This window comes from Alosa alosa, chromosome 10 (assembly GCF_017589495.1).
Source record: "Alosa alosa isolate M-15738 ecotype Scorff River chromosome 10, AALO_Geno_1.1, whole genome shotgun sequence".
Taxonomy (NCBI): domain Eukaryota; kingdom Metazoa; phylum Chordata; class Actinopteri; order Clupeiformes; family Clupeidae; genus Alosa; species Alosa alosa.
The window spans coordinates 29,093,431-29,116,664 of NC_063198.1; the positions used below are offsets into that span (position 1 = coordinate 29,093,431).

The following is a 23,234-nucleotide window of genomic DNA, read 5'->3' on the forward strand; positions in this document are numbered from 1 at the left end:
ATTTAAGCAACAGATCTACATGTAGTTTACACCAAGGGTATTTTTATGCTTTTTATTTATTTATTTATTTTACATTAATTCATGAACACAACAGTTGCATAAAAAAACTACATAAGGCTTCAAAACATTTTTTTTCTCCTCTCCATAGTCATGATGATCATTTTGGGCATGTGAGAACTTTGCCTTCCTTCAAGAGGCATTTCTGTCCATATCAGAGCTTAAGCGTTCTCACGCCAGCAGGTGGTATTATACACAATATACACATCCTTGAATTTCCCCAGAGATGGCCATTTAGAACTGCTGAACAATCAGCTTCTTCTTGGTGTCGTGGGAGAACTTGTTGCTTCTGAAGTGCTCACTGTCGTAGAAGGCAGACATGTTGTGGATGTTGATCTGTCTCGCCTAAATCGTGTCAGACCAAAAAAAAAAAAAAAGATCAATCATCATCATAATCATCAAAACACAGAACAGTCAAAGCTTAAGCCCTAGTCTCAGATGACACTAATTAACCAATGGAGACAGCAATCAGTCAATGTGAGTGGAAATGCCTTAAAGGTGCTCTAACCGATGCTGGGTAACATCACTTCTGTTGACTTTCAAACAAAACTGAGAGCTAGCTCGCTACTTCCTCCCCCTCCCTCCCGTGTTGCTTCCGTGCAATTAAAACTCTCCTAAACACGCATATGATCTGTTATTTGCTGGAGTCTGGGCCACAGAGATGGCGTTTTTTTACAGTGTATTCAGGACACAGACAGTTAGCGGTTGGTTAGGTGATGATTGCAGTAAGCGACATAACATCTTTTAGCCTAAAAAACGCGTGGAATCGCTTAGAGCACCTTTAATAGCCAGCACTTTTGAACGGCCATCTAAGCAAGTCTGTTGTGGGGTGTTAAGCTACATTCAGACAAGAAGAGACTAGCAGTGATGTAGTGATGAGCCGCCATGGAATGTTAATCAAATTTGAGAGGTCCTGCAATAAAGTAGCCTGGGTGTTCCCATGCTGCCTTGCGCGCGATTTGATTCATGCTGCTAAGGCAGCCTGGAGACCATGGAGCAAATTTTCGCCTGAGATAGGGGACCAATCACAGAACAAGGGGGAAAGCAAGACGATGATGAGCTATGCACAGACGCATTTGACAGACATCCGTGGCACCCAATAAACGGATCTGGGCATTTTTTTCAAATACGAGAAAATTAACGTTTGGTTCCCAGACCACGTCTCATTGAGAAGTGGTGGCGCTAGCCAGGCTAGCAATAAAGCCTAACTTCTCAGCTTTTGAGGAAACAAGCGAATGGGCATGTCTGTGCCGTGCTTTAGGCGCACCTTGTCGACCAGGTCTTTCTCTGGGATCTCGATGGTGTCCTGCTGGGCTCCGTAGCGATTCCGCTGATAGGCCACCTGCTCAGCCACCAGCTGCTTGAGGATGAAGAGCAGTAGCTCGTTGTTGTCCCGCTTGAAGGCCAGGTAGCGCGCAAATGTCTGTCAAAGGAGCAGAGAGAGGAGAGATGCTCAATACAATGTAGTGTCATTCAGACCATCATCTGTCCTACTACAAGCATGGACACAAAACTATGGAGGTATGAAATCAGTAACTTATTAAACACTAAGACACTGGATTGTCTATGGCCCTCAAAACTGCACACTGATATATGCCAGTGGTAGTCGCACAGTTGGATAGTTAGTTCTAGATTAGCAGAGGGCTTGTCTGAGCAGCCCAGTTGGATAGGTAGTTCTAGATTAGCAGAAGGCTTGTCTGAGCAGCCCAGTTGGATAGTTAGTTCTAGATTAGCAGAGGGCTTGTCTGAGCAGCCCAGTTGGATAGTTAGTTCTAGATTAGCAGAGGGCTTGTCTGAGCAGCCCAGTTGGATAGTTAGTTCTAGATTAGCAGATGGCTTGTCTGAGCAGCCCAGTTGGATAGTTAGTTCTAGATTAGCAGAGGGCTTGTCTGAGCAGCTCACCTTCCTCATGCTCCTCATGATGCTGAACTTCTGCGTGTCGATGAAGCTCTCCAGCATGACGCGGATGGCCATGTTCACGTCGTCCTCCAGCACGTAGTCGCGCAGGTGCATGCGCGCGTGGGCCTCCGCCATGCGGATCATCGACTCGATGTGACGCACCGTGATGGGGATGCTGCCAGTGGCCTGAGGGACACAGGGGGAGGATGAGTGAGTCGAGCGCATCGTGTTCAAACAAAACAAGAGAGACTGTAAGCAGTCAACCCCCTGCCCTCGCACCCAGGTCTACAGGTCACCAACCCTGCAGCTTGTCCTCAATTCCAAAGAGGAAGGTTTTCTGATGTGGCAGTCAGCGTGAATATTTAACCAGTACTCCATCACAAAGATGAACAGGAACATTTATTTTAGGGAAGCGTTTAGCCTTGGAATAGACTTCACACTGCCAACACTTCATTGCCGCCAGGAATGCCATGGTAAAAAGTGCTATTGATATTATTATGATGGTAGGGGGTGGGGTGGGTCATGTTTACCATCAATCAACAAAAAGAAACATTTAGTAAGGCAGAGGCTCCATACCATGGACTCTTTGCGGAGGTCACTGTAGATGCGGGCCACCTTGTCCTGGTCCATCTGGTTGAGTTTGGGGTGGATGCGCTCCTTGGCGTAGATGAGGTACTTGCGGAGCAGCTCCTGGGGGATGGGGGGCACGTCGGACGTGTTGGGCAGCACAATCTCCTCCAGACCTGCCACACCGCCCTCCTTGTTGCTGGGGTGGTGCTTGATGTGAGAGCCCACCACAAAACGTGCTAACATCTCATCCTGAGGGAGAATGAGTGAAAATATGGGGCCCAGGATCAGAGAACAGATATGAGGACTCAGCCATACAACACTAGTGGTGGTCTTCCAGTAATACTGCAGAGGGACTTTAACTAAGGACTTTCCACAGTCCTTTACAAATAGGGATACAGCCCATTTCCTGTGGAATGATTAGGGGTATCTATCTTTGGGGGGATAAAAACAGGTCTGGGTCCACTGTTGACTGTCTCACCTGAACTGGATCCACCGAGTCCCTAACGACACACAGGATGTCAAAACGGGAGATGATGGGCTCAGTCAGGTCCACATTCTCCGAGAAGGTCAGAGACGGGTCATACCGCCCACCTGCAGAGGAAGGAGGGGAAGGAAGTGATCAGAAGCATGAATAAAGGAGTGTTGGGAAATGAACGTTCTAAAGAATATTTGGGTTCATTGAATTCAACATAGAATTTTAGAACCTTCAATTGTTGCGGAACTTAGAATGTTCAAAAACCTACACCTTTAATGATTTAAGAGGTATTAGCACAAGACTAACTGAAAAACCGCTGAAATGACATTCGGAGAGATTTGAAATCCAAGCAAACAAGATGCAACCAACAGGGAGAAGTTGCCCAATTCATCACTGGGCTGAATTCAATTTCAAAGGGTTGGTGTGCGCTAAGGACCAAGCTCACAAGGCAGAGCGCGGTTCTGTGAGTGATCATGTGTACGTAGGCGCCTGTAGTAGTGGACTGAGACTAACCAATGGGGTTGGAAGCAGCAATGACTGTGCAGCGAGCCTGCAGAGATGTGACGATGCCAGCCTTGGAGATGGAGATACTCTGCTGCTCCATGGCCTCATGGATACTGGTCCTGTCTTGATCATTCATCTACACACACACAGAGAAAAGGCAAGCTTTAGAGATGCACGTGTATTTATAGCCTGGAAATCAACTTGACAGACTACCTTAGATTCTGGTACAGCTATATTTAACACAGCTTGAACTCAGGTAAATTTTTAATGCATGCTATATATACACACACACACACACACACGTTGCATTGCTCGTGAATGTACGATTGTGAGTTTTACATACACTTGCACTTGTGCTGTGCCAGACTATTTCACCAGTAAATAGTACTTGTCCAACCTGGGAACCTGTGTGGTCATTTCACCCAGTTAATGCCCGTGTCACTATTCTACTTTGTCAACATCCGTGCTGACCAACGCTTCACCTCCGTCTCACCTTGTCAAACTCGTCGATCAGGCACACTCCTCGGTCAGCCAGCACCAGAGCTCCAGCCTCCAGGGTCCACTCGCGGGTGACCGGGTGGCGCTGGACGTAGGCAGTCAAACCCACAGCGGAGGCACCCTGGCCGGTGGTGAAGACCGCTCGGCTGGCCACCTTCTCCACGTACTTAAGGAACTGGGACTTGGCAGTGCCGGGGTCTCCACACAGCAGGATGTTGATGTCACCACGCACCTTGTGCTTGCCACCTGTGGGACGGGGGCACACACACACACACACAGTAGCACCAAGGTTAGGGGTCAGAATGACAGGTTCACTCAATGCAAGTACACATGTTAATTCAAATGCCCCTCTCCCGGATTTCGTCCCGGATATACAAGCTTCCTGAAAATCATGCAGCACCAAATGGAACGAATGCAATTGTGCAAGGCAGCATGCCTTCCCTGACACACACACACACACACACCCTTCAGCTTCTTAGGCAGTTCCCGGAAGGCAAAGCCAGTCTATTATTAACTACCCCCCCCGTCTTGGTGGGAACAAAGAGGCAGCCTCTCCAAAAGCACAGAAGAGTAGGGAGACAGAAAGAGAGGGAGAGAGAAACAGAGAGAAAGAGGCTGCGGTGTTTTAAATATGCCCACCTGGATTCTTTGGCTCTCCCCCAAACAGAGCCAGAGCGAGACCTCTCTTTATGTCCTCGTGCCCATAGATAGAGGGGCCGATGCTGGCGAAGATCTAGAGGACAGGAAAAACACAATGAGTTGGGGCAGTACAAGGCATTTTACTGCATTTTAAAACACTTTGCAACAGTCATAATCCAAGCTGTTGAGTTTTAATGCCTTGGTCTACCAACAAGTCTCCCCAGCACTGTGCTCAAGAGTGGTCAAGGCTCACAGTCTTAATATTAGACAGTGACATCCTGCCAGACTAGTGTGTGTGGCCCAAAACGCCATATTGTGCGATGACCCATCAGATAATGATTGATGCCCATATTTGTTCTCCCTGTTTGATGGCCATTGCAAAATCAACACATCCCTGTTCAAGTGATTAGTCTATAGAGCTGCTTAATCTCCCTTTGAGAATGCTGGTGGACTTCTATTTCATTAGAACAGAAGGACTTTTGTCTATTATCTGCCGTGTGTATTTGTATGCATACTCACCCTCTCTCCGATGCGTTCGTCCTTGGACAGAGCCACGATGGCCTTGACGTCCTCGTCCGTGAGCTCGGCCACGGCCACCCGCGCGTCCTTGCAGGCGATATGATTGGCCATGATGACTGTTGCGAACACGGGGAAGCCGTTTGCCATGTTCAAGGAGCCGTCATAGTTGTTGTGGTAGATTCCTGTCAGCTCCTGGGAAGAGACGAGACACAGAAAGGCACCTTGAGCCCAACAAACCTCCACAAAGGCTGAGTGCATACAGAACGGTTGAGGAGCAAGTCCAAAAATAAATGTATAAACGACTGCCAAAGCTTCAACTGATCTACTGTTTTAAGTACAGACCGTTCATCTCAGAGTGAAGGTCCGTATTTGATCCGCAAATACATGCAGAACAAAAAGAAACCTCTTCTCTATGACATCTCTAACTTCTCAATTTTCAAGCATTTATCTGGCTAATCCTTTTACAGCATCTCAAAGCTGCTCAGAGTACAGGCCAAGTATTTTTGTTCAGTACCTGCATCATGACAAAATGATATATGTATATGCTCTGTGTGTGGGACTGTGAAGGTGACTTATGATTAGTTTAGGTTACTTACGATCTCATCTCCAGGCTTGCAGGTGTCCACCAGGTCAGCCAGGAGGATGGCATCTTTGGAACGGGGCAGACGACCAGCGGCCACCTTCCCTGGACTCTCCTGGATGGTGATGCGCTGGTAGTTCTGATACACTGTCTATAGAACACACACACAGTTAGCATCTAAGAACCAGTCATCCCCTCAGTCGATGAAGGGATGGAGACTCATCCATGAGTTATCCTAAACACTGAAAAAACAAACTGAGAATGATACTGTAGCATGTTCTTTTGTATATACTCATACATTCTACATTAGCTTCCATTCACCAAATTACACTAATACTGACAGGGAACAGATGACATGCATTGTGTAAGACAGACAGACAAACATATATACATTTTATTATTTATCCCAAAACTGACCTGCTCCATGTTGATCTCGAAGGGCCCCAGGGACTGACACTCTGGACAGGAGCCCGGCTTGACCTCCTGGTTCTGGGACTGGAAGAAGGGCCCGAGGATGAAGTTACACTTGTTACAGTTGTACTTGACCATGCCCAGCTGGGGCAGCACCCCAGTGCAGCTGGTCACCACGCCACTGGTGCGGATCAGCTGGTTCAGGTGCAGCTGCCTACGCAGGGAGGAAGAGGAGGAAGACGGAGGGAATGTGTTGAGATATGAGCGGGCAGTTCAGTTGAGGTCACTCTGAATGTGTCCATTTAAGCGTGTACAGATCCAAACAAACCTTTAAAAAAAGTTATAATTGTACAGCATTCCCAGGTATATGTAAACCTTTATTATTACCATGGGTCTTAAACATGACACTGCAAAGCATGATGCACTTTGGGCTACATTAAGTCGAGTACAAAAAGACAGGAGGACTGGGCCTAAGTGCTCTCAATTTCACACCTCACTGCCTTGTGTCACCTGAAGAAGTATAGCACAACAAAGGCACATGACGAGTTCTGCAGCAAGAGGCACTCTAGCAGCCCATGGCACAAAGACAGTGGGAAGTGCCAAATAATGAGCATTCAGACACAAATGTGATTAACGTCGCCCCCTACTGGACAAGCTCAATAGGAACACAGTGTACAAAAAAGGGCCATTCCTATAGGAGTGCATTAAAGCAAGGATGGTCACTGGGCTGTGTAGATACCTGAGGGAGCGGAGTTCCTCCACCAGGGGCAGGTTGCCGATGCGCACGTGGATCTCGTGGGCGATGCGCTCGTACTTGGGGTACATGGCCAGCACCACCTCCTTGGCCGCCTCGTCGAAGATCTTCAGCATCTCCGTCGGCGCCTCGGGCAGGAAGTAGGCCAGCACGTGCTCTCTGGACGCCAAGTCCTCGTAGCTCACCAGCAAACTCTCCTTGTTCTCTGCAACGATTTACAAATGAATCAACGAGGACTCATTACACAAAAAAAAAAAAATGTACAAGTGATAACATTTCTCTCTTTCTAACATGTCTAACAATTGCTGGCTTCCCACTCTTTCTTCAACATCAAATTCAGTAACTTGTCCAGGTCCTCTACCCACAGACTCAAGTAATAGGACACGCACCATTGTGACCATAGCAGCCAGGCAGCTACAGTGCCGCACTCTGGGGGCATGAACATAGGGGCTGATGAACATGCTCCCACATTGTAGCACTGTAGTTGCCTGAAAGCTCTAGCTGTTGGCTGCAGCAACTCCAGCTAGGTAGAACTGATTGTTTTCAGGGTTTTTTCGTACAGACAGTACTCGGTAAAAACATAGAAACAGATCTATGTGAAAAATCGCCGGAAATCTCCTTTAATAAGCTTTGCTGACTTCCGAACAAATGACTCAGGTCCCATTCTCAGTCTTCCCAGAGTTCAAGGTTTTCCCTTTGTGTTTAATGGTCTGGAATGGGAGATCACTCACCTTTTTCATTTAGACTGTCAAGACTGTGTCCCAAACCTCAAGGTTTTTTTTTTTTTTTTACACATTGGATACATTTGACAAGTGTATTGGATTAGAATCATAAACTACATCTTTTTAAAGGTCATAAAAGAAAAATAGACTGCAAACACTGTAGCCAGAGCAGGAAGTGTTGCGTGGGGCCAAGCCGGTTTCTACACAGGCTACTGGGAGAACTGTACCTTTGCACATGTCGCTGATCCTCTCCTTGAACACGTTGTGTCCGTGCTCATCTACGTGTGTGCGCAGGAAGTTCTTGAAGCGGTGGTAGATCTCCAAGCGTGGCGCTGCCATGGAAACCCACTCGCGCACGGTGTGGCCCTTCATGTCCTCCAGGTTCTCGATGCTCTCGATCATCTCCTCGTCTTCGCCATCCCCAGCGCCCTCTGCAGCCCGCTCCGCCAGACGCCTCTTCCTCGCTGGCCGTTCCTCATCTTCATCTTCACTGTCTGTGGGGACATACGAGGACCATGTTCAGTGACTATGCAACAGCACCACAATTCACATGCTTTGTTTAGTGCATAACTCAAAGGTATATACACATGCCAGAGGGGAGAAGTACATATTATAAAAGGGTGCCTAAATACTCATATTTCAAGACATTTACAAGAATATCTCCAAATTCTACACAAAATCTCACATTTTTACATATTGCATCAAATTGCAGTGATACACAGAGTCAGCTTTCTATACTTGATTACATACACACTACTCAAGACTGTGTTGTGGTACTGTATAGCTGGCCCAGGGGCCCTTCAGATAGACCCATCTTACCGTAGAGCAGGCCCCTCCTCATGCGGCCACTGATGCCCTGCTCCCGGTCCCTGCGCCTCATCTCCTCCTCGGCTGCGGCACGGGCCCCAGGGGACAGCTCTGACAGGTCCTCGTCCTCATCCAGCCCCTCGGCTTCGTACCGGTCCAGCTCCGGGATTACACGGTAGTCCCTGCAGAGGAAAAAACAGTGACTCAGCAGTGTACCCCACTAAACGATAGGAGTCTGAATCTGTACCGTAAACAAACATTACTGAGGAACCACAGTGTACATTCAATGCCATAACCAACTGCAAGCTAGTGTACACAGTTCCATATATATTATGTGGACACTGCAACATAGCTCAAAGACTGTAAAAAATGATGACCAAAGATGACTACAATCCAACCTGTTCTAACTTCATACAAGTTAAACAGCGAAGTTTCTTAAAAAAAAACTTACCGTTCCATCCCGTCACCGATCAGCTCCTCCCCATCGCCTTCCTCCTCGTTGGGCAGAGTCTCGCCCAGGATCCCCTCCGACTCGTCCTCAAACGGTGGCAGGTCCCTGCCTGGGCTGGACGTGAGCCCGCGGCTGGGGCTGGTGGCCATGTGGTACGACTCTGATGAATCCTGGCCGCAGAACGACAAAATTGAACGGCAGTGAGATGGCGTCAAGCAATTGTGTTAAATTCATCAAATGTCAGTCAATGTTGTGTCCACCATGCGCTGAAATGTCTATTATTAAGTTGATGCATTTTGACTTTATGTCGATAAAAAATCTTAACCTGACCCTTAAATCTGATCAAGTGACGTTACTCTGCCTGCTAACGAACCTCATGTTAACAAAGCAGGTTAGCCAAATAGGTTTGCTTACCAACTTAGCCAAACAAAGAAAACATACTGACCATCGTTAGCCAAATCATTTACGATTATTAACAAGTCATCAATATACAACAATGCATCGATTATTTTAGTAAAAGCCATTGGAGCTACACTGACAAGAACTCCATACATATGTATAGCATACAATTAACGTACAGAACAGTCATCATCAGCACGCTTTAACCGTAGCTATGACCATTCAATAAAAAAGGACCGATATTGTTGGTCATTTTGCAAGAAACAGGTCAAGCGCTATTACTGAATGTCATTTAAGTATACATCCAAATAGTAGCTGTATGTTTACAAGTCTATATCACATTATATTAGGTAAATACGTACCGCCATTCTTCTAGTCGTCTGCACTGCTGTTCCGATGACTTTCTACTGCATGGACTAACTTTTCGCGCGAATTTTCCACGTGACACCAAAGCGCGCGAAATATCATGAATATGTAATGAGAAAGCCGTTCTCTCCAAAAGTGATTGGTGCATTAATCCAGGGGGGTTGGACCTAATCCTTCCCAACCGCCTACAGTGAAAACCTTTCTTCCTTTTAAAAACATTGACAAGGACTTTCACTCTTTTCAGTAACTCGTCCTTCACTTGTTACAAATATGTTTTAATGTCATGTTATATCATGTAAATTTACCCAGATAATGGACTTGATGGTTGGATGCTGGACATTCAAGTGCTGAGTAGTAGGCTAGTCACTGGGATTTGTTGATTGTGTGTCATGTACAAGTAATCAGTGGCGGACATCATTTGAGTACATTTACTCAATAACTGTACTAAAGTCATTTTTTCATGTATTTATACTTTACTTTTACTCCAGTACATTTCTAGGCCAAATATATTTCTTTTTACTCCACTACACTTTGTGATAGCTGAAGTTCCTTTTGGAAAAATACTATCCAAATATATGTGTCCTTACATGTGTATTTTCTATTAAACGAGCTAGGCTTTAAATAATAGTGTTGCCTAACTTGTGTTATTGTTATATCCACTATTTACTGTACCTTGTTGACCTCTTTTCACAATATTGATGTTACCATTACTAGCCTCATGACACCATCGAACAAATGATGATAGACAGTGATAGACAATGATAGATAGATGTACAATGATAGACAATCAGACTAGCCTAGAAATCTAGACGCGCCCCTAGCGGCAGCAAATTACATTTTAATTTCATTTTACCTACATTTTAATGTGGGTCTGGCTTGTCAGGCTACAATCAGACACTATTAAACACAAAAGGGAACGTCTTGATTTGGTCCAAAAGTGTATAAGCATTCAACAAAGCAAAAAGTGGTTACTTTGAAGTATCTCAGATAAGATATAAAATTAGTTTGTTTTTAGTTCTACATAAAACAATTCTTTTAGTTGATTTTGTCCTTGAATTAAGGAGAAAGGCTCAATGAATGCCTATGTCTGTGCCGAATCATTTCAACAATAGTAAATGCAACTGTATTAGTCATAATACATTTCAGGACTTTTACTGTCCATATAAGTACATTTGAAGGCAAGTACTTTTGTACTTTTACTCAAGTGGAAATGAAAAAGAAGGACTTCTACTTTTACTGGAGTAACATTTAACCATGTGTGTATCTCTACTTTCACTCAAGTACAGGATTTGACCATGTGTATCTCTACTTTCGCTCAAGTACAGGATTTGACCATGTGTATCTCTACTTTCACTCAAGCAGAGTTTAACCATGTGTATCTCTAAAGTACAGGATTTGACCATGTATCTCTACTTTCACTCAAGTACAGGATTTACCATGTTTCTACTCTCTCAAGTACAGGATTTGACCATGTGTATCTCTACTTTCACTCAAGTACAGGATTTGACCATGTGTATCTCTACTTTCACTCAAGTACAGGATTTGACCATGTGTATCTCTACTTTCACTCAAGTACAGGATTTAACCATGTGTATCTCTACTTTCACTCAAGTACAGGATTTGACCATGTGTATCTCTACTTTCACTCAAGTACAGGATTTGACCATGTGTATCTCTACTTTCACTCAAGTACAGGATTTGTGTACTTCGTCCACCACTGCAAGTAATGTGCAAGTAATTCTGCCGCTCAAGACAAAACTTAGCTGCGAAGTACTGCATTAAGTAAAATAAAACTGGCAAATTTCAAATGACACAAACATTGATGTCAATTTATTAGGTTGACATTTTCATATCTCTCGTTACAACACTTAGCAGTGCACGATTCCCTGATCATAAGTAAAGTTAAACACAATTTTAACTACTGAACTATCAGTGTTTACCATTCTTGATTATGTTCACATATATGGCCCCTCAAATGAACAATTAAGTGCTTCTGAAGATAAAGTACAGAGCAGGAACAGTCAGTGCAAATGCGGTGTAAGTCAACACAGTATTGTAAAGCGTTGCCCGGTTGATCTGGATCTCCAGCCTCTTCTGGGCCTGGTCCAGGCCTTGCATGACGCTCTCCGTGTCGCACACCAGCATCTGCTCCTGCGTCTGTATCACTGGCCTCTCCACCACCACGGGCGGCGGAGGCGGCATTTCCAAAGTCTTCCGCACCTCCTGCAGCTCCGCGGCTACGCTCCCCACACTCTGGCTCATCTGCCCCAGCTGGGCCTTGACGCCCTCCAGTAGGGCCTGGCTGTTCTGGGAGCAGAACAGGAGCTCTTTGAGAGCAGCCTCTGAGGCACTGGGTTCAGCACGAGAAGCCAGCGGCTGGGGCTTGGGCTGAGGTGGAGGTAGAGCTGGTGCTCGTACTGGAGTAGGCTGGGGTGCACTGGCCTTCTCTGACAGATCGGTCAGCATGGTCTTAAGTCTGCCTATAAGACTCTGCAGCTCATCCTCTAAGGACTTGTGCATGCTGGCCTGGTCCTTGATGACCTCTTGTAAACTGGCTGGACCCTTTTGAGCCTCCTCCAGCAGGCTCTTTAGCTCCTGCAGGCGTACCCTGTTGATGTAGGTGGACCCCATAACGCCGATCACCGCGCCCAGGATTGAGCCAATGACGGACCAGTTCTTGGTGCGTTCAGCCCGGGCACGCTCTTTCTCGTGACTCGCACGCACACCGGCTGAAAATAGGGCAAATTTCTCTCGCTCCGATCCCTCTGCATTCTCATAAGTTGTCCGTAAACGTCGCTCCTCCTGTACATGATAACAGAAGAGAGTGACTAAAATGACAACTTCAATCCTCAAGCTGAGGTTATTATTAGCAAGCCTATATGTAAGAACATAAAATGCCAATGTCTGCGTGTAGGGTTGTATGACTTAAACATGAGAAATACATAGACCTGAGAATATGCTGCAGGATACAAGGCAAAGAAATATGTTTCAAATGATGTATGTAACACTTTGATCTACACGAATACATGACATTCATTCAGTCATTTTATCTTACTAATCAGAAAATGGTGACCATGTCACTATCACTACACTGTAGTCATTGTGGTTCTACCTGCAGTAGCTTGTGTTCCAGGGTTGCCAGTTCCAGATAGTGAACTTCCTCTCGAGACACGCGGTCCAGCCGGTCTCTGACCTCTTTTAGTCGTACCTGATTAGCCTCCAAGCTTATATGAGCCTCGCGGACCATGCCTCTGGCCACCATAAAGGCCTGCTCTGCCTAAATGAGAAAAGGAATTAAGATTAGAAGGTGACAATTTAAACAGATCAACCGACCTCACCGCAATATCAATAAACAAGACAGTGTCTTCCAGTGTTGTAGTGTCTACAATTTGTGTGCAAAGTCTTTCTAAGAACTTACCTCAGTGACCTTTAACTGTGCATCTCTGACCTCGTTTAGGCCGACAAATTCTTCATATCTCTCCCACCAGTAGTTTACAGTAGCTGTCGCAGTTTGTTTTGAATTTTGGCCCCATTGCATCCCGAGTTCTGTCAGGCTCTTCAAGGTGGCAAGTGTGCGCTGTCCAACAGACTCCATCTTGGATGGGCCATCTTGTGGTTTCTGATGCAAACAGTATGCCCTGCTGATAAACACCTCTTGCCTGAGGCGGCTGCTGCCATTGTGCAGACTAACATACGTGCCAAAGGTCCGTGGAATGCCGCTCAGCCTGTACCTCATTGAGCAGTTTAGCTAACAGCCAAGGCACATGGGCACATCCACCAGCCTGCATCAAGAGGACAGTTGACTTAGAAAAGGATGAACTGAACAGTATGATGCTGCCAAAGTGACAATTCAAGCCTTAAGTATGACCTCTGGTGGTGTCACATGGATAACGTTAACCAAATTTCCCTCACGGGATCAAAAGAGTGTATATACACTTATACTAAGGAATACTCATAGACAGCAAAAGATAGGGAATACTCCTGTTTGCAGTTATTCCATGTCCTACTTGACCCCTACAACACTGTTACAACAAATAGATTGCTGTCAAGTGGAAACCCAAATGGTCTATCTATGATGATTAAGTTTGTGCCCATTTACTATTGTGCCCATTTACCACCAAAACCAGAAAACAATGAAGGTCCTGTGACTCGAGAATTGCTGTTGCGTTTGTTAGGACATTACACAATGACAGGTGATCGTTTATTTATTTTTTTGTCCGCCCATCAGAACAATACGCATAAACACAGGTATTTAGTCTTCGATTAAAATGTGACAGACTACAACTGAACACTGGCTGATACTTGCCCAGCATACTTTCTTTTAGCTAGCGAGCACACTAGCTTACTGTTACCTAAAGGCTGTTGTTAAAAGTCAGATATTTATGGGCTGTAAACTTATAATTTTCCATTGATAACAAAGCAAAGCATACATACCAATTACCTACACACGTCCCGTTATACAATTCATTAAAAATTACTTAATTAACAGCATTGACAAGGTTACAGCATAAACCCGGTAAAGACTAACCTACAAAAAATTATTCAGGGATTTTGACGGGATACCTACATCCGGTTAAGGGGTCCTCATAGCGCGGTGTGTGCACAGACCATAGGCACAGGCAGTAAAAGAAGTCGCGGTTAAGTTGAGCCACTGAGTTAGCTGGTGAACAATCTAATATTTTCAACATGTCTGGGAGAGAAGGTGAGATATCTAATTAATGTTACGACTTACAATAACATTGTATCTGCATGTATAGCAGGAATCATTAGTCATTTAATCGTTGTTTTTTTTTTGAAGGAGGTGCAGGCTAACTCACACTGCTAGCAGCTACTAGCCTAGCTTGGATAACATTAGCTTCTGCTGTCTGCAGCATTTTAAGATAAAACACATGGCTGAGTTTTTGGCTCGCTGAAGCTTTACTACATATTACTATAAAATTAAACAATACTCTGAATCATGTAACGTTATTTATCAGATTATCAGAAGAGTCAAAGAGCCTAGACAGCCAAATTAAAGTTACCAAGCTAATCTCAATTGTAGGTTAAATGTTAAACAATAACTGGCTAAATCTGGACCAGTAACGTTAAGTCTACATTTAAAAGAAATGAGGCAATGTTCTATTTCCTCAGATAAACAGTAACTGAAACACTTTAACTTATCTCTGGTCTCGCCTGTCGTTACGTTAACGTGACGCATTTTAGCTAGCCAGGATAACGTTAAGCTTGTTTGTGAATTCAACTTGTCACATTTAGAGTCTGAAGTTGGCAAATTGAAGAAAACAACGTTATACTGTTCAATATTATATGATGCTATTAATGCACTTTTGTCTTAACGTGGTGAATGACAAAACGTTACCTCACTTACAGGAGGAAAAAAGAAGCCTCTGAAGGCACCCAAGAAAAACGCGAAAGAGATGGATGATGTAAGTCGCTGCAGTAGTCCAAGTTATGAATGTCTAAATGAAAGTGACATTTTAGCAGTTCTTCAAAATGAAGAATGTCCTTTGATGGTGTTAAAGGCTTTAATTGAATTGCAGTGAGTAAATCGAAATGAACGTTGCTTTCTACTTTCCCCTTCTTTTTGTCCTTCCTGTGGTGTTTGTATAAACGGTCCTCTGTTTCAGCGCACTGTAGGGTCACTGTTGTTCCCTGTTGCCTCTAAATGAGTTGTTAGTTCCTAATGACAACAATACAATTTGAAATAGCATAATATGCTTTATTCATCTAGGCCTGTGAACACCCTAACAAACCCTAAGAAGTTATGTGTTATTTTGAAATGTATGAAGCATTGGTGCCAACTTTGCACATCATTTGCAGGATGACATGGCCTTCAAGCAGAAACAGAAGGAGGATCAGAAGGCTATGGAGGCCTTGAAGGCCAAGGCTTCAGGAAAAGGACCTTTAAGTGAGTTCAAGAATTATTGTGTCTGTAAATATTTGTGGCAGGTGCGTGGATTGTGGTCACGACTTTATCTGTCTCAAGGAGGACATTATAATTTATGAGCGGTGTAAGCCTCTTAGTGATGAATTTAACTTCCTGTGCAGTGCTACCCTAGAGCTGTTGCTTGCACTTCTCAATGGTCCCACTAGATGGCAGCTTTAGACTCGTTGTGTCATGTAGAGAGGAGTTTGGTAGCCTAACATGGAGTATCATTAAAGTATAACTCTCGCCAAAATTTAACTGCTAAAGTGAGTTGTTCTTTTTAGTAAATTCTGTGTACACAATGTTCTCAATGCTCAAGTTAATGTGTAGAGACCCTGGTGATACTTTGTGCTAAGTTTCATGTTGTGTCCTTTTTGGTGTTTTAAAAATAGCGATTTTGATGTGATCATAGTAGTGCCCTATAGCACTCACATTCAAAAGGCCATTTAACCCAAAAACGACAATGCAGTCAATCTTAAAAGTGCGCTTCTGTCCTAATTATGCTTTTAAACAAGTTTGACTCGGGTACATTCACAAAAAGACCCTAGGTTGCATTTTGGCGAGAGTTACGCTTTAAATTGTGTGTGAAATTTAAATTTTCCCTGGTCATTGAAATACTAACATAAATATATTTCTGCTATTGTTATCAACAGCTGGTGGAGGAATCAAGAAGTCTGGGAAGAAATGAAGCACTGTAAAGACCTCGTTACAAACCTGGGGAATACCTCAGAAATGTCCCCCTTTTTATTTGGGTCCAGATTTGGAATATTTTTAATACACATAACAGGATGACTTCATGTCTCTTGTGAAGAGAGAAAATTAAAAATAAATGTCTTGGCATCTAGTGAAACTTCACATTTGTAAAGTAGTGTGACTGATTGTACAAAATGTTGTCTATTATTAGCATGGGTCTAGCACTGTACTTGCACTACATGATGTAACCGCAGTGGACCACAGAGCGGTCTGTGTCTAATGGGCGTCCTGGTGCCCCAGCTTGGCCATTTTAAGCCTCAGCGTCTCCATCTCCAAGTTCAGCTTCTCGCGCTCAAGCAGGTTCCCCTTCTTTATCTCCTGGTCGTCTCTCCGCCCTGCAAAGTCCAATAGTTGGGTCTCGTCAACAGCTTTCAGTTCCCCGGTACCTGGGAAACCAAGAATGACACTTCATTTTTGTTTTATCCAAATGTCCAAATCTCAAAAAGAATTCACTCATATATTATTACTTAATCTTGATGCCTGTGTACTGAAATTCATTGTATAGATGTGCATTTTGTTGCTTATGTGTTTTTTTTTTTGGTTGAATGTCGAGGGTGTGGGAGTAGAATGGACCGGGTGAAGGGGAATGTCTGAGAATAAACTACAGTCATGCTGCTTACTCTGGCGTGTGGTTGTGCTCCTTTTCAGCTCCACTTCCACTGGGTAGTGGTCACTCACTTTCAGGGCCTGTAGTAGACATTGCTTATACAGTTAACTTAACCCTTCAATGGTTATGTCTGAAATAACGAGTTAAGGCTTTCAGGTAATGGTTACCTATGGGTCAATTAGATTGTTAAAAGAGAAAAGTGTTGCAATGAAGATGTAAAAAAACAAGGCAGAAGCAATAAAAGGGATAATTATTCAATATAAGATATCCTGGTTAAAACCTATACACCATCAGCATTTTACAGCCAAAACATCTTGTGGTAGATTTGACAAAACATCTTCTATTGCAGACATTGTGCATATGAAAAGGTCAGTTCATGTTTGAAAGTTCAATTCTACACCTTTCTGTCCATACCCAATAGATAATAACGAATGTTGCATTTCAATGAGAAATATTATCAAAAATCACCTGCTCAGTCGAAAGTCCATAAGCTGCTTGGAAATTGAATGGTTTGGCAGAGTTTGGGACCACAGCTTCCAGCATGTCATTTCCATACACCACAATCCTATCAATTATAAATGATCCAATTTTTATTTGTCAATTACATATAAATAAATGTTATTTTAGTTAAATACATACCAACTTCATTAGACAAGTAAGAAACACATTAATTGAAAGAAACACATTGAGAAAAAGTATAATCTGTGTCAAGGTTAGGAAACATAGGGGAGAAGAGATTGTGAGACAGAGGGCATGGACATATGGAGTTAGATTTATACAAAAAACATAATCTCCATAAGTGATTGTGTGTGACTCACCTGTCATAGGTGTTATCATTGCCTTTGTTTACTGTGGTGTCCACATCATCGCTTATGAGCCAGTGAAAGTTCTTATCACTGCGAATGCGAATTTCCTTCATGTCTTTTTTGGATACATAAGATCCATCTGCATTGAAGTCACCTAATATCATGACATTCTGATATCAAGAGAACGAGTCACTTGCACATATATAACATTTTACTAAATCTTAATCATGTTTTTCTCACTAATACATCACAATTGTTTTTTTTTTACAAATAGTGCACTGAAACAATAATGACCACATGTAGGCCCATGTGTGCACAGCAAAGGTGATCCATAACAGCAAAAATACAACGAAAACACTTACATCTGTCCTCCATTTCTTCTTAATATCCAGAAAAACATCATAGATCTCATCCAACTCCTTCTCTGAATCTTCTGGCTTGGTGTGTACAGGGATCATAACTAGGTCTTTAAGCACTACAGAAAACAACATAAATAATGAAACAGATTAAGTATGTGTTTGTATGTCTACATTTGTGTGTGTGTTTGTGTGTGTATGTGTGTGTCTACATATGTGTCTGTGTGTGCACAAGTGTGCACAAATGTAACCAGAGGAGTGTAGATGTGATAGGTGTGTGTCTGCACCAATGGGAGAAGAGGCAAAGAGACTAATACGTTGTTTTCCTCCATTTAAGACATTATAGTGAGTATATGGAGATAGATAACAATGTTTTGTTTATCTTTAAGTATTAGTTTCATGTTTCCACTTGTTGGCTATAGAAATATGTGATCCATGCAAATCTGTCACCACATCACTGATTCTTTCCAAAGACTTTACGTCTTGGTTTGGTGCTTTTGGAAGCGTGTGTGTGTGTGTGTGTGGTGTGTGCGGGGGTGGGATTGTTGAGTGAATCTCCGACCAGTATTGCGGCAGCGGAAGCGTAGAATGTAGGGTTCCCGCTCAAACACGTCCTCATCTCCAGGCTGCTTGTCTGCATACTGGTATGATTCCACTAAATTCACCAGATCGTCCCTAAACATGACATTCAAATTAACACACCAAATACTACAAACGGCCACACCTGGCTCAAAGTAGGAATCATAAATAAATGCATAATTAGGCCTAACATTAAATCTATTACTGATGTTTAAAGGTATTATATTATATCTAATATAATATAATACCTTATAATATAAGCCTAACATATCATTTTTGTTTTCATAAAATGATGCAAGGTTTGTAAGAGTAAGAGATCATATTCAGTTCTCACCTGTATAAAAACATAAACTGCTCCTTATAGCGGCTTCTTCCCAGGCGACTGCTGATTTTTAAGGTGTAATGATGTTTCTTATTCACCCTACAAATGAAAGTCACACATAAGCAACATTGAATGACTTAAAGGTGTATAATCTAAGAACGATGACTAGTGTTTAAAATGGGCATTGCAGTCCAAAGTCAAAACATTTGGGAGCATTAAGTGGGCTAATCGGGCAATCCAGAGGTTGAAATGCTACTAGCTGTGTGATTGGTAAATTGGCAGAGGGTGGCGCAGCAGGCCAAAACACAAACTCAAAACATTAACAGTATTTGCAGGCTGCAAATGAAAGTTTGAATTGTGAATATCCTGGCATCCAGACAGATGGCTAAATTCTGTGAATTACTTTCCATTTTCAGGAACAGTTAGTATAACATTACAAAAGCATATATGTTAAACCTTTAAAAGACTAATGCTGTTTGCAGGCATAATGCATAAAATCCATGTTCTTTCAGGGCAATGACCTCCCTGAGACATCTGAACCTCTTTAGTCTAGGCTACAGCTCATAGATCTCTATACTGCCTGTCTGATGGGGCCCCTTTACTCCATCTGCTCCCAGAATTTGTCAGGATCCCATCCCGTCAGGAATGTGTCAGGAACCCTTGCTGTCCTGCATTCTATCACTGTACAAGTGAACTTCAAACGCAAAGGTATGTTAATCCTCAAAATCTACTCTGCAGTACTTTCTAATTTTGACTCTCAAAATGCTTTTGTTTGGTTATGAAAAAAATGTCTGCTTATTCCTAGTCTCTCTGTAAAAAGTAGTGATTCAATGAGGACTGCTGATGGATATTTACTTGTTAAGCACCTCCATGAAGGTGTCCACTGAATCTCCAGATGCGTCAACCACCTCCAGAATCACAACAACATCGTAACGTGAAACAATCTGGATTTTTTTTCAACAAAAGGGTATATGGTGATTATTGGGAGATCCAAATTTGTTCACTAAACTGAAGAAAAATTGATGATTATTTCATTCATAATTCATGATTATTCTCTTCACCTTGACAAGAATGCTGAGTACGTCTGGATTAGAGAGCTTGGTTCTCCCAAATTTTTGAATGTTGAATGATGCCACCTTCATGATGTCTGTGTATTAAGGTCAGAAGTTGTTGCTGGATGCTCGCTGATAACTGCTTGCCCTCTGGTGGTGACAGGTGAGATGGCAAGCACATATCTTTCTTAACATGTCCCAAACATGTCTAACAGGCAAAACCCCCCAGTGTAAGACCCTGACCCAGATCTTGTGTGGACTTGATCCTGCTCATTATGATATGACAGGCGAGGCCCACCTAACACACATCAACATGTTCACAGTTAGTTCTTAATGATAGGACATTCACATCTAGTGTTGTCCAACTTGTCCAATACCAAACTTTGTACCTTTGGTACAATAACATGCTTAAGTAACTGAAACGACAATGGCAAAAACCTTAAACAGTAATAGATTTGATACCTAAACAGTAATAGATTTGATAGTACTGGCCTACAGGAGAGAATGTGGAACATTTGAATCTTTTTTAACCTGATAACAAATCCATCTTTTAAACCTGATTAAAACACCAATTGTAAGTGGTCAAGTATCAACATTTCATGGGTATTGATACCTTTCTTCATTCTTTATTGATACCTTTCTAGTTGTGCAACACTATTCACATCACTTAGCCACTACTTCACTTTCTGATAGAAAATAGAGATAGATAGAATAGATAGAGTGTTGGAAAGCATGTTGAAAATGTCATGTACTCAATACCGTGTTTGTTTGCATAATGACATATTGTAAAGCATAATGACATAGCTGATACAGACATTTTCTTAGAATAAACAAAAGCAAAAACAATATGTTAGCTTAAAGTCATTATTGTAATAATTTGTGTGTACAGTGTATGGGCTACCAAAAACCTTTACTAGTCTGTACTAGTGAGGTTTGGTTGAAATCAGCTAAAACTCAGAACAGAAGCAAAAAGAAAAGCTTGTAAAAGATCAGATTCCATAACAATACTATGCTGTCGTCCCTACTTCAGTTCAGACACGTTTGGGGACCACTCTTCCTTCTCTCAAAGCATTCAAAAGAGTGGAAGCGGGTAAGAGTGGAAGAATTTTCCAAGTAGGTGTCCCAGCATCATGGACTTCAACAGCTTGACTTTAAACTGCTTTCAGGCGGGCAAAGGTGACCATTTCTAAAACAATGCCATGACTGAACGCATGCTTGTATGCACTCTCCTGTTCTGGGTTTTGCTTTTCACAATTATATCCAAAAAATACCTGAGTTACCACTGCACAGACTAAATAACACACTGGTCTAGAAGGATAGAACATTTGATGGAAACACAATAAACACAATAAACATGCATCAAATGAATGAGTTAAAGAAACAAGTTTATGTATCTGAAAGACAAGTGAGGCTTCACTCACCTTGAGATGAGGAAACGATGGACAGCAGATGAGGAAACCAGCTTGGTCTCTCAGGGAACAAACTACAGTGGCACTCTTGCTGTGGAACTTTATTTGTTGAGGTTACAGCATCTGTGATCTGATTGGCTGTTGCCTGATCTTTTGTCCAGCCCTGTCTCGTCTTGGCGCAGACCCAGCATGTCTCCACTCTTCAAAAGGACCTCAGTGTGGTCTCGGTTGAGCCCCTCTAGGGAAAATAACAGGAGAAACAGGAAAGGGAGAGTATATGGTCCTCATTAAGAGTTGCTTAAATGCCTCAGATAACACCCTGCACTGGCTGCCTTGAGCCATGTGACCATATGACCTAAGCAGGATTCCCCCCCCCCCCCCCCCCACACACACACACACACCCACCCACCACCAAGCAGGATAACATCTATTTCTGACATTTCAGAGGTCGGTTAACTGCGTTTACTTGTGTTTAGCCTCCACTACATCCCTGATCACCTATGTATGTGGGAATTGGCTGATTTGCTCTTGAAAACACTACTTTTGTTTACATACCCCGACTAGTCTTGCAGAAATAGCATGCCTGACACGCCTAGCAACAGTGACATGGCGCAACATCTCTAGCAGCGTCACCTCGCGTGGGGGCTTTTTAGCTTCATTCAAAAACATTCTCAAGAACAGATGAAAACATGAGGCCCCTCCTCCCTTGAAGTATGCCCCAGATGCTGTTCCACCAAATGTCTCATTTGAGTGGCTTTGCCCATTTACATGTTCAGACACCCTAACCACAGTCATGTAGAGGGTGGAGGCGCCCAACCCTCCCAGGGCCAAGCTAAACATAAAAAGAAAAAAGCAGGACAACAGAGATCAGTGTTTAAATTTGGCATGACATTTACTATTTTATTGCATTATTGTATACATTATACTAATGTTATGTAATTTAAATCTTCGAGCCACAACTTTACTATTTGAATGTTGCTGGTAGAAATATAATCATTAAAGTCAAGCTATTGTGGCAACAGTAGGAATTATTCAAAAACTTGTTTGTTTAAAGGGGTGCGCACACTGGCGCCGACATGAGAGCGGTGCACTCCGCTTTCGTCATTCGATTACTTAGATCCCATTATTCTCAATACAACCTCGCACACCAGCATCAAACTCTGAGGCCACTTCCTTGTATGTCTATTTTTGTTGGCACCACTCAAGAAAATCCATGTCGGTGCCAATGTATGCACACCTTGTGTAGCAGAATCACAACCTTAATTGATAGATAGATAGATAGATAGATAGATAGATAGATAGATACTTTATTGATCCTCAAGGGGAAATTCAAGGGTCTCAGTAGCATACAGACATAACACACAACATGCACTTACAGCAGAAATGGTAAATATAAGTATAAGTATAAACATATAACTCCACTGTACAATAAGACAGTAGAAGATGAGACAGATAAGAAAACTAACAAAACTAAATACTAAATACACTATATAAGTTAAATTAAGAAAGTCCAATGTGCTTGAGGGTGATCAAGGATAAGACGCTTGTAGTGACAGGGCCAGGACTGGTGAGGTGCTAAAAGGAGTGAGTGTCATGGTGAAGATGCAAACAGTAGTCCAACCATAGTCCTTAGTTATGTGTGCCTGGCAAGGTGCTCAAGAGAGTGAGTGTCATGGTGAAGGTGCAAAAAGTAGTCCAACATTAGTCCAACAGTGCAACAGTGCAAGAGTAAGGTCTAGAGACCAGCATAAATAATATAGACAAATAGGAGAGTAA

At 42.9% G+C, this 23,234-nt stretch overlaps 4 protein-coding genes across 5 annotated transcripts; 1 reads left to right on the forward strand and 3 right to left on the reverse strand.

Annotated features, from left to right (window-relative positions):
- Positions 1-38: 38 nt before the first annotated feature.
- mcm2 (minichromosome maintenance complex component 2) lies at positions 39-9,719 on the reverse strand. Its single transcript, XM_048254848.1, has 16 exons — positions 9,648-9,719; positions 8,887-9,056; positions 8,448-8,617; positions 7,856-8,122; positions 6,892-7,111; positions 6,159-6,366; positions 5,758-5,892; positions 5,162-5,353; positions 4,643-4,736; positions 3,999-4,249; positions 3,515-3,641; positions 3,005-3,117; positions 2,533-2,775; positions 1,960-2,142; positions 1,325-1,480; positions 39-402 (listed from the first exon to the last, which is right to left on the reverse strand). The coding sequence occupies exons 1-16, from the start codon at positions 9,651-9,653 to the stop codon at positions 292-294; spliced, it is 2,646 nt and encodes an 881-aa protein (XP_048110805.1). The 5' UTR covers positions 9,654-9,719; the 3' UTR covers positions 39-291.
- A 1,733-nt stretch (positions 9,720-11,452) lies between these two features.
- Positions 11,453-14,307, reverse strand: ccdc51 (coiled-coil domain containing 51). Of its 2 annotated transcripts, none has more exons than XM_048255290.1 (4): positions 14,219-14,307; positions 13,070-13,433; positions 12,764-12,928; positions 11,453-12,453 (listed from the first exon to the last, which is right to left on the reverse strand). In XM_048255290.1, the coding sequence occupies exons 2-4, from the start codon at positions 13,385-13,387 to the stop codon at positions 11,635-11,637; spliced, it is 1,302 nt and encodes a 433-aa protein (XP_048111247.1). In that variant the 5' UTR covers positions 13,388-13,433; positions 14,219-14,307; the 3' UTR covers positions 11,453-11,634. The 2 variants fall into 2 exon arrangements, with proteins under 2 accessions (XP_048111247.1, XP_048111246.1); XM_048255289.1 differs by lacking the exon at positions 14,219-14,307 and adding an exon at positions 14,086-14,201.
- Positions 14,229-16,429, forward strand: tma7 (translation machinery associated 7 homolog). The gene is made up of 4 exons (XM_048255292.1): positions 14,229-14,353; positions 15,019-15,074; positions 15,469-15,556; positions 16,228-16,429. Exons 1-4 carry the CDS (start codon positions 14,338-14,340, stop codon positions 16,260-16,262), a joined length of 195 nt encoding a protein of 64 aa, XP_048111249.1. The 5' UTR covers positions 14,229-14,337; the 3' UTR covers positions 16,263-16,429.
- Positions 16,281-21,596, reverse strand: dnase1l4.1 (deoxyribonuclease 1 like 4, tandem duplicate 1). The gene is made up of 10 exons (XM_048255291.1): positions 21,471-21,596; positions 20,059-20,199; positions 19,853-19,941; positions 19,010-19,096; positions 18,659-18,771; positions 18,103-18,215; positions 17,753-17,910; positions 17,403-17,499; positions 16,948-17,014; positions 16,281-16,713 (listed from the first exon to the last, which is right to left on the reverse strand). Exons 2-10 carry the CDS (start codon positions 20,137-20,139, stop codon positions 16,544-16,546), a joined length of 975 nt encoding a protein of 324 aa, XP_048111248.1. The 5' UTR covers positions 20,140-20,199; positions 21,471-21,596; the 3' UTR covers positions 16,281-16,543.
- Between the last annotated feature and the right edge of the window lie 1,638 nt (positions 21,597-23,234).

Bases quoted from the DNA above. Each gene is read 5' to 3' on its own strand.
- mcm2 (XM_048254848.1), bottom strand. The intron at 4,250-4,642 runs GTGGGCATATTT...CCCGTCCCACAG, and splicing joins GGGAGAGCCAAAGAATCCAG to GTGGCAAGCACAAGGTGCGT. The intron at 2,143-2,532 runs GTATGGAGCCTC...TGTGTCCCTCAG, and splicing joins ACCTCCGCAAAGAGTCCATG to GCCACTGGCAGCATCCCCAT.
- ccdc51 (XM_048255290.1), bottom strand. From the start codon at position 13,387: ATGAGGTACAGGCTGAGCGGCATTCCACGGACCTTTGGCACGTATGTT. The intron at 12,929-13,069 runs GTAAGTTCTTAG...TTTCTCATTTAG, and splicing joins CACAGTTAAAGGTCACTGAG to GCAGAGCAGGCCTTTATGGT. The intron at 12,454-12,763 runs GTAGAACCACAA...TATCATGTACAG, and splicing joins TGGAACACAAGCTACTGCAG to GAGGAGCGACGTTTACGGAC.
- tma7 (XM_048255292.1), top strand. The intron at 15,075-15,468 runs GTAAGTCGCTGC...CATCATTTGCAG, and splicing joins ACGCGAAAGAGATGGATGAT to GATGACATGGCCTTCAAGCA. The intron at 15,557-16,227 runs GTGAGTTCAAGA...TGTTATCAACAG, and splicing joins TTCAGGAAAAGGACCTTTAA to CTGGTGGAGGAATCAAGAAG.
- dnase1l4.1 (XM_048255291.1), bottom strand. From the start codon at position 20,139: ATGAAGGTGGCATCATTCAACATTCAAAAATTTGGGAGAACCAAGCTC. The intron at 19,942-20,058 runs GTGAAGAGAATA...AAAAAAATCCAG, and splicing joins TACTCAGCATTCTTGTCAAG to ATTGTTTCACGTTACGATGT. The intron at 17,911-18,102 runs GTAAGTGTTTTC...TCTTGATATCAG, and splicing joins AGAAGAAATGGAGGACAGAT to AATGTCATGATATTAGGTGA.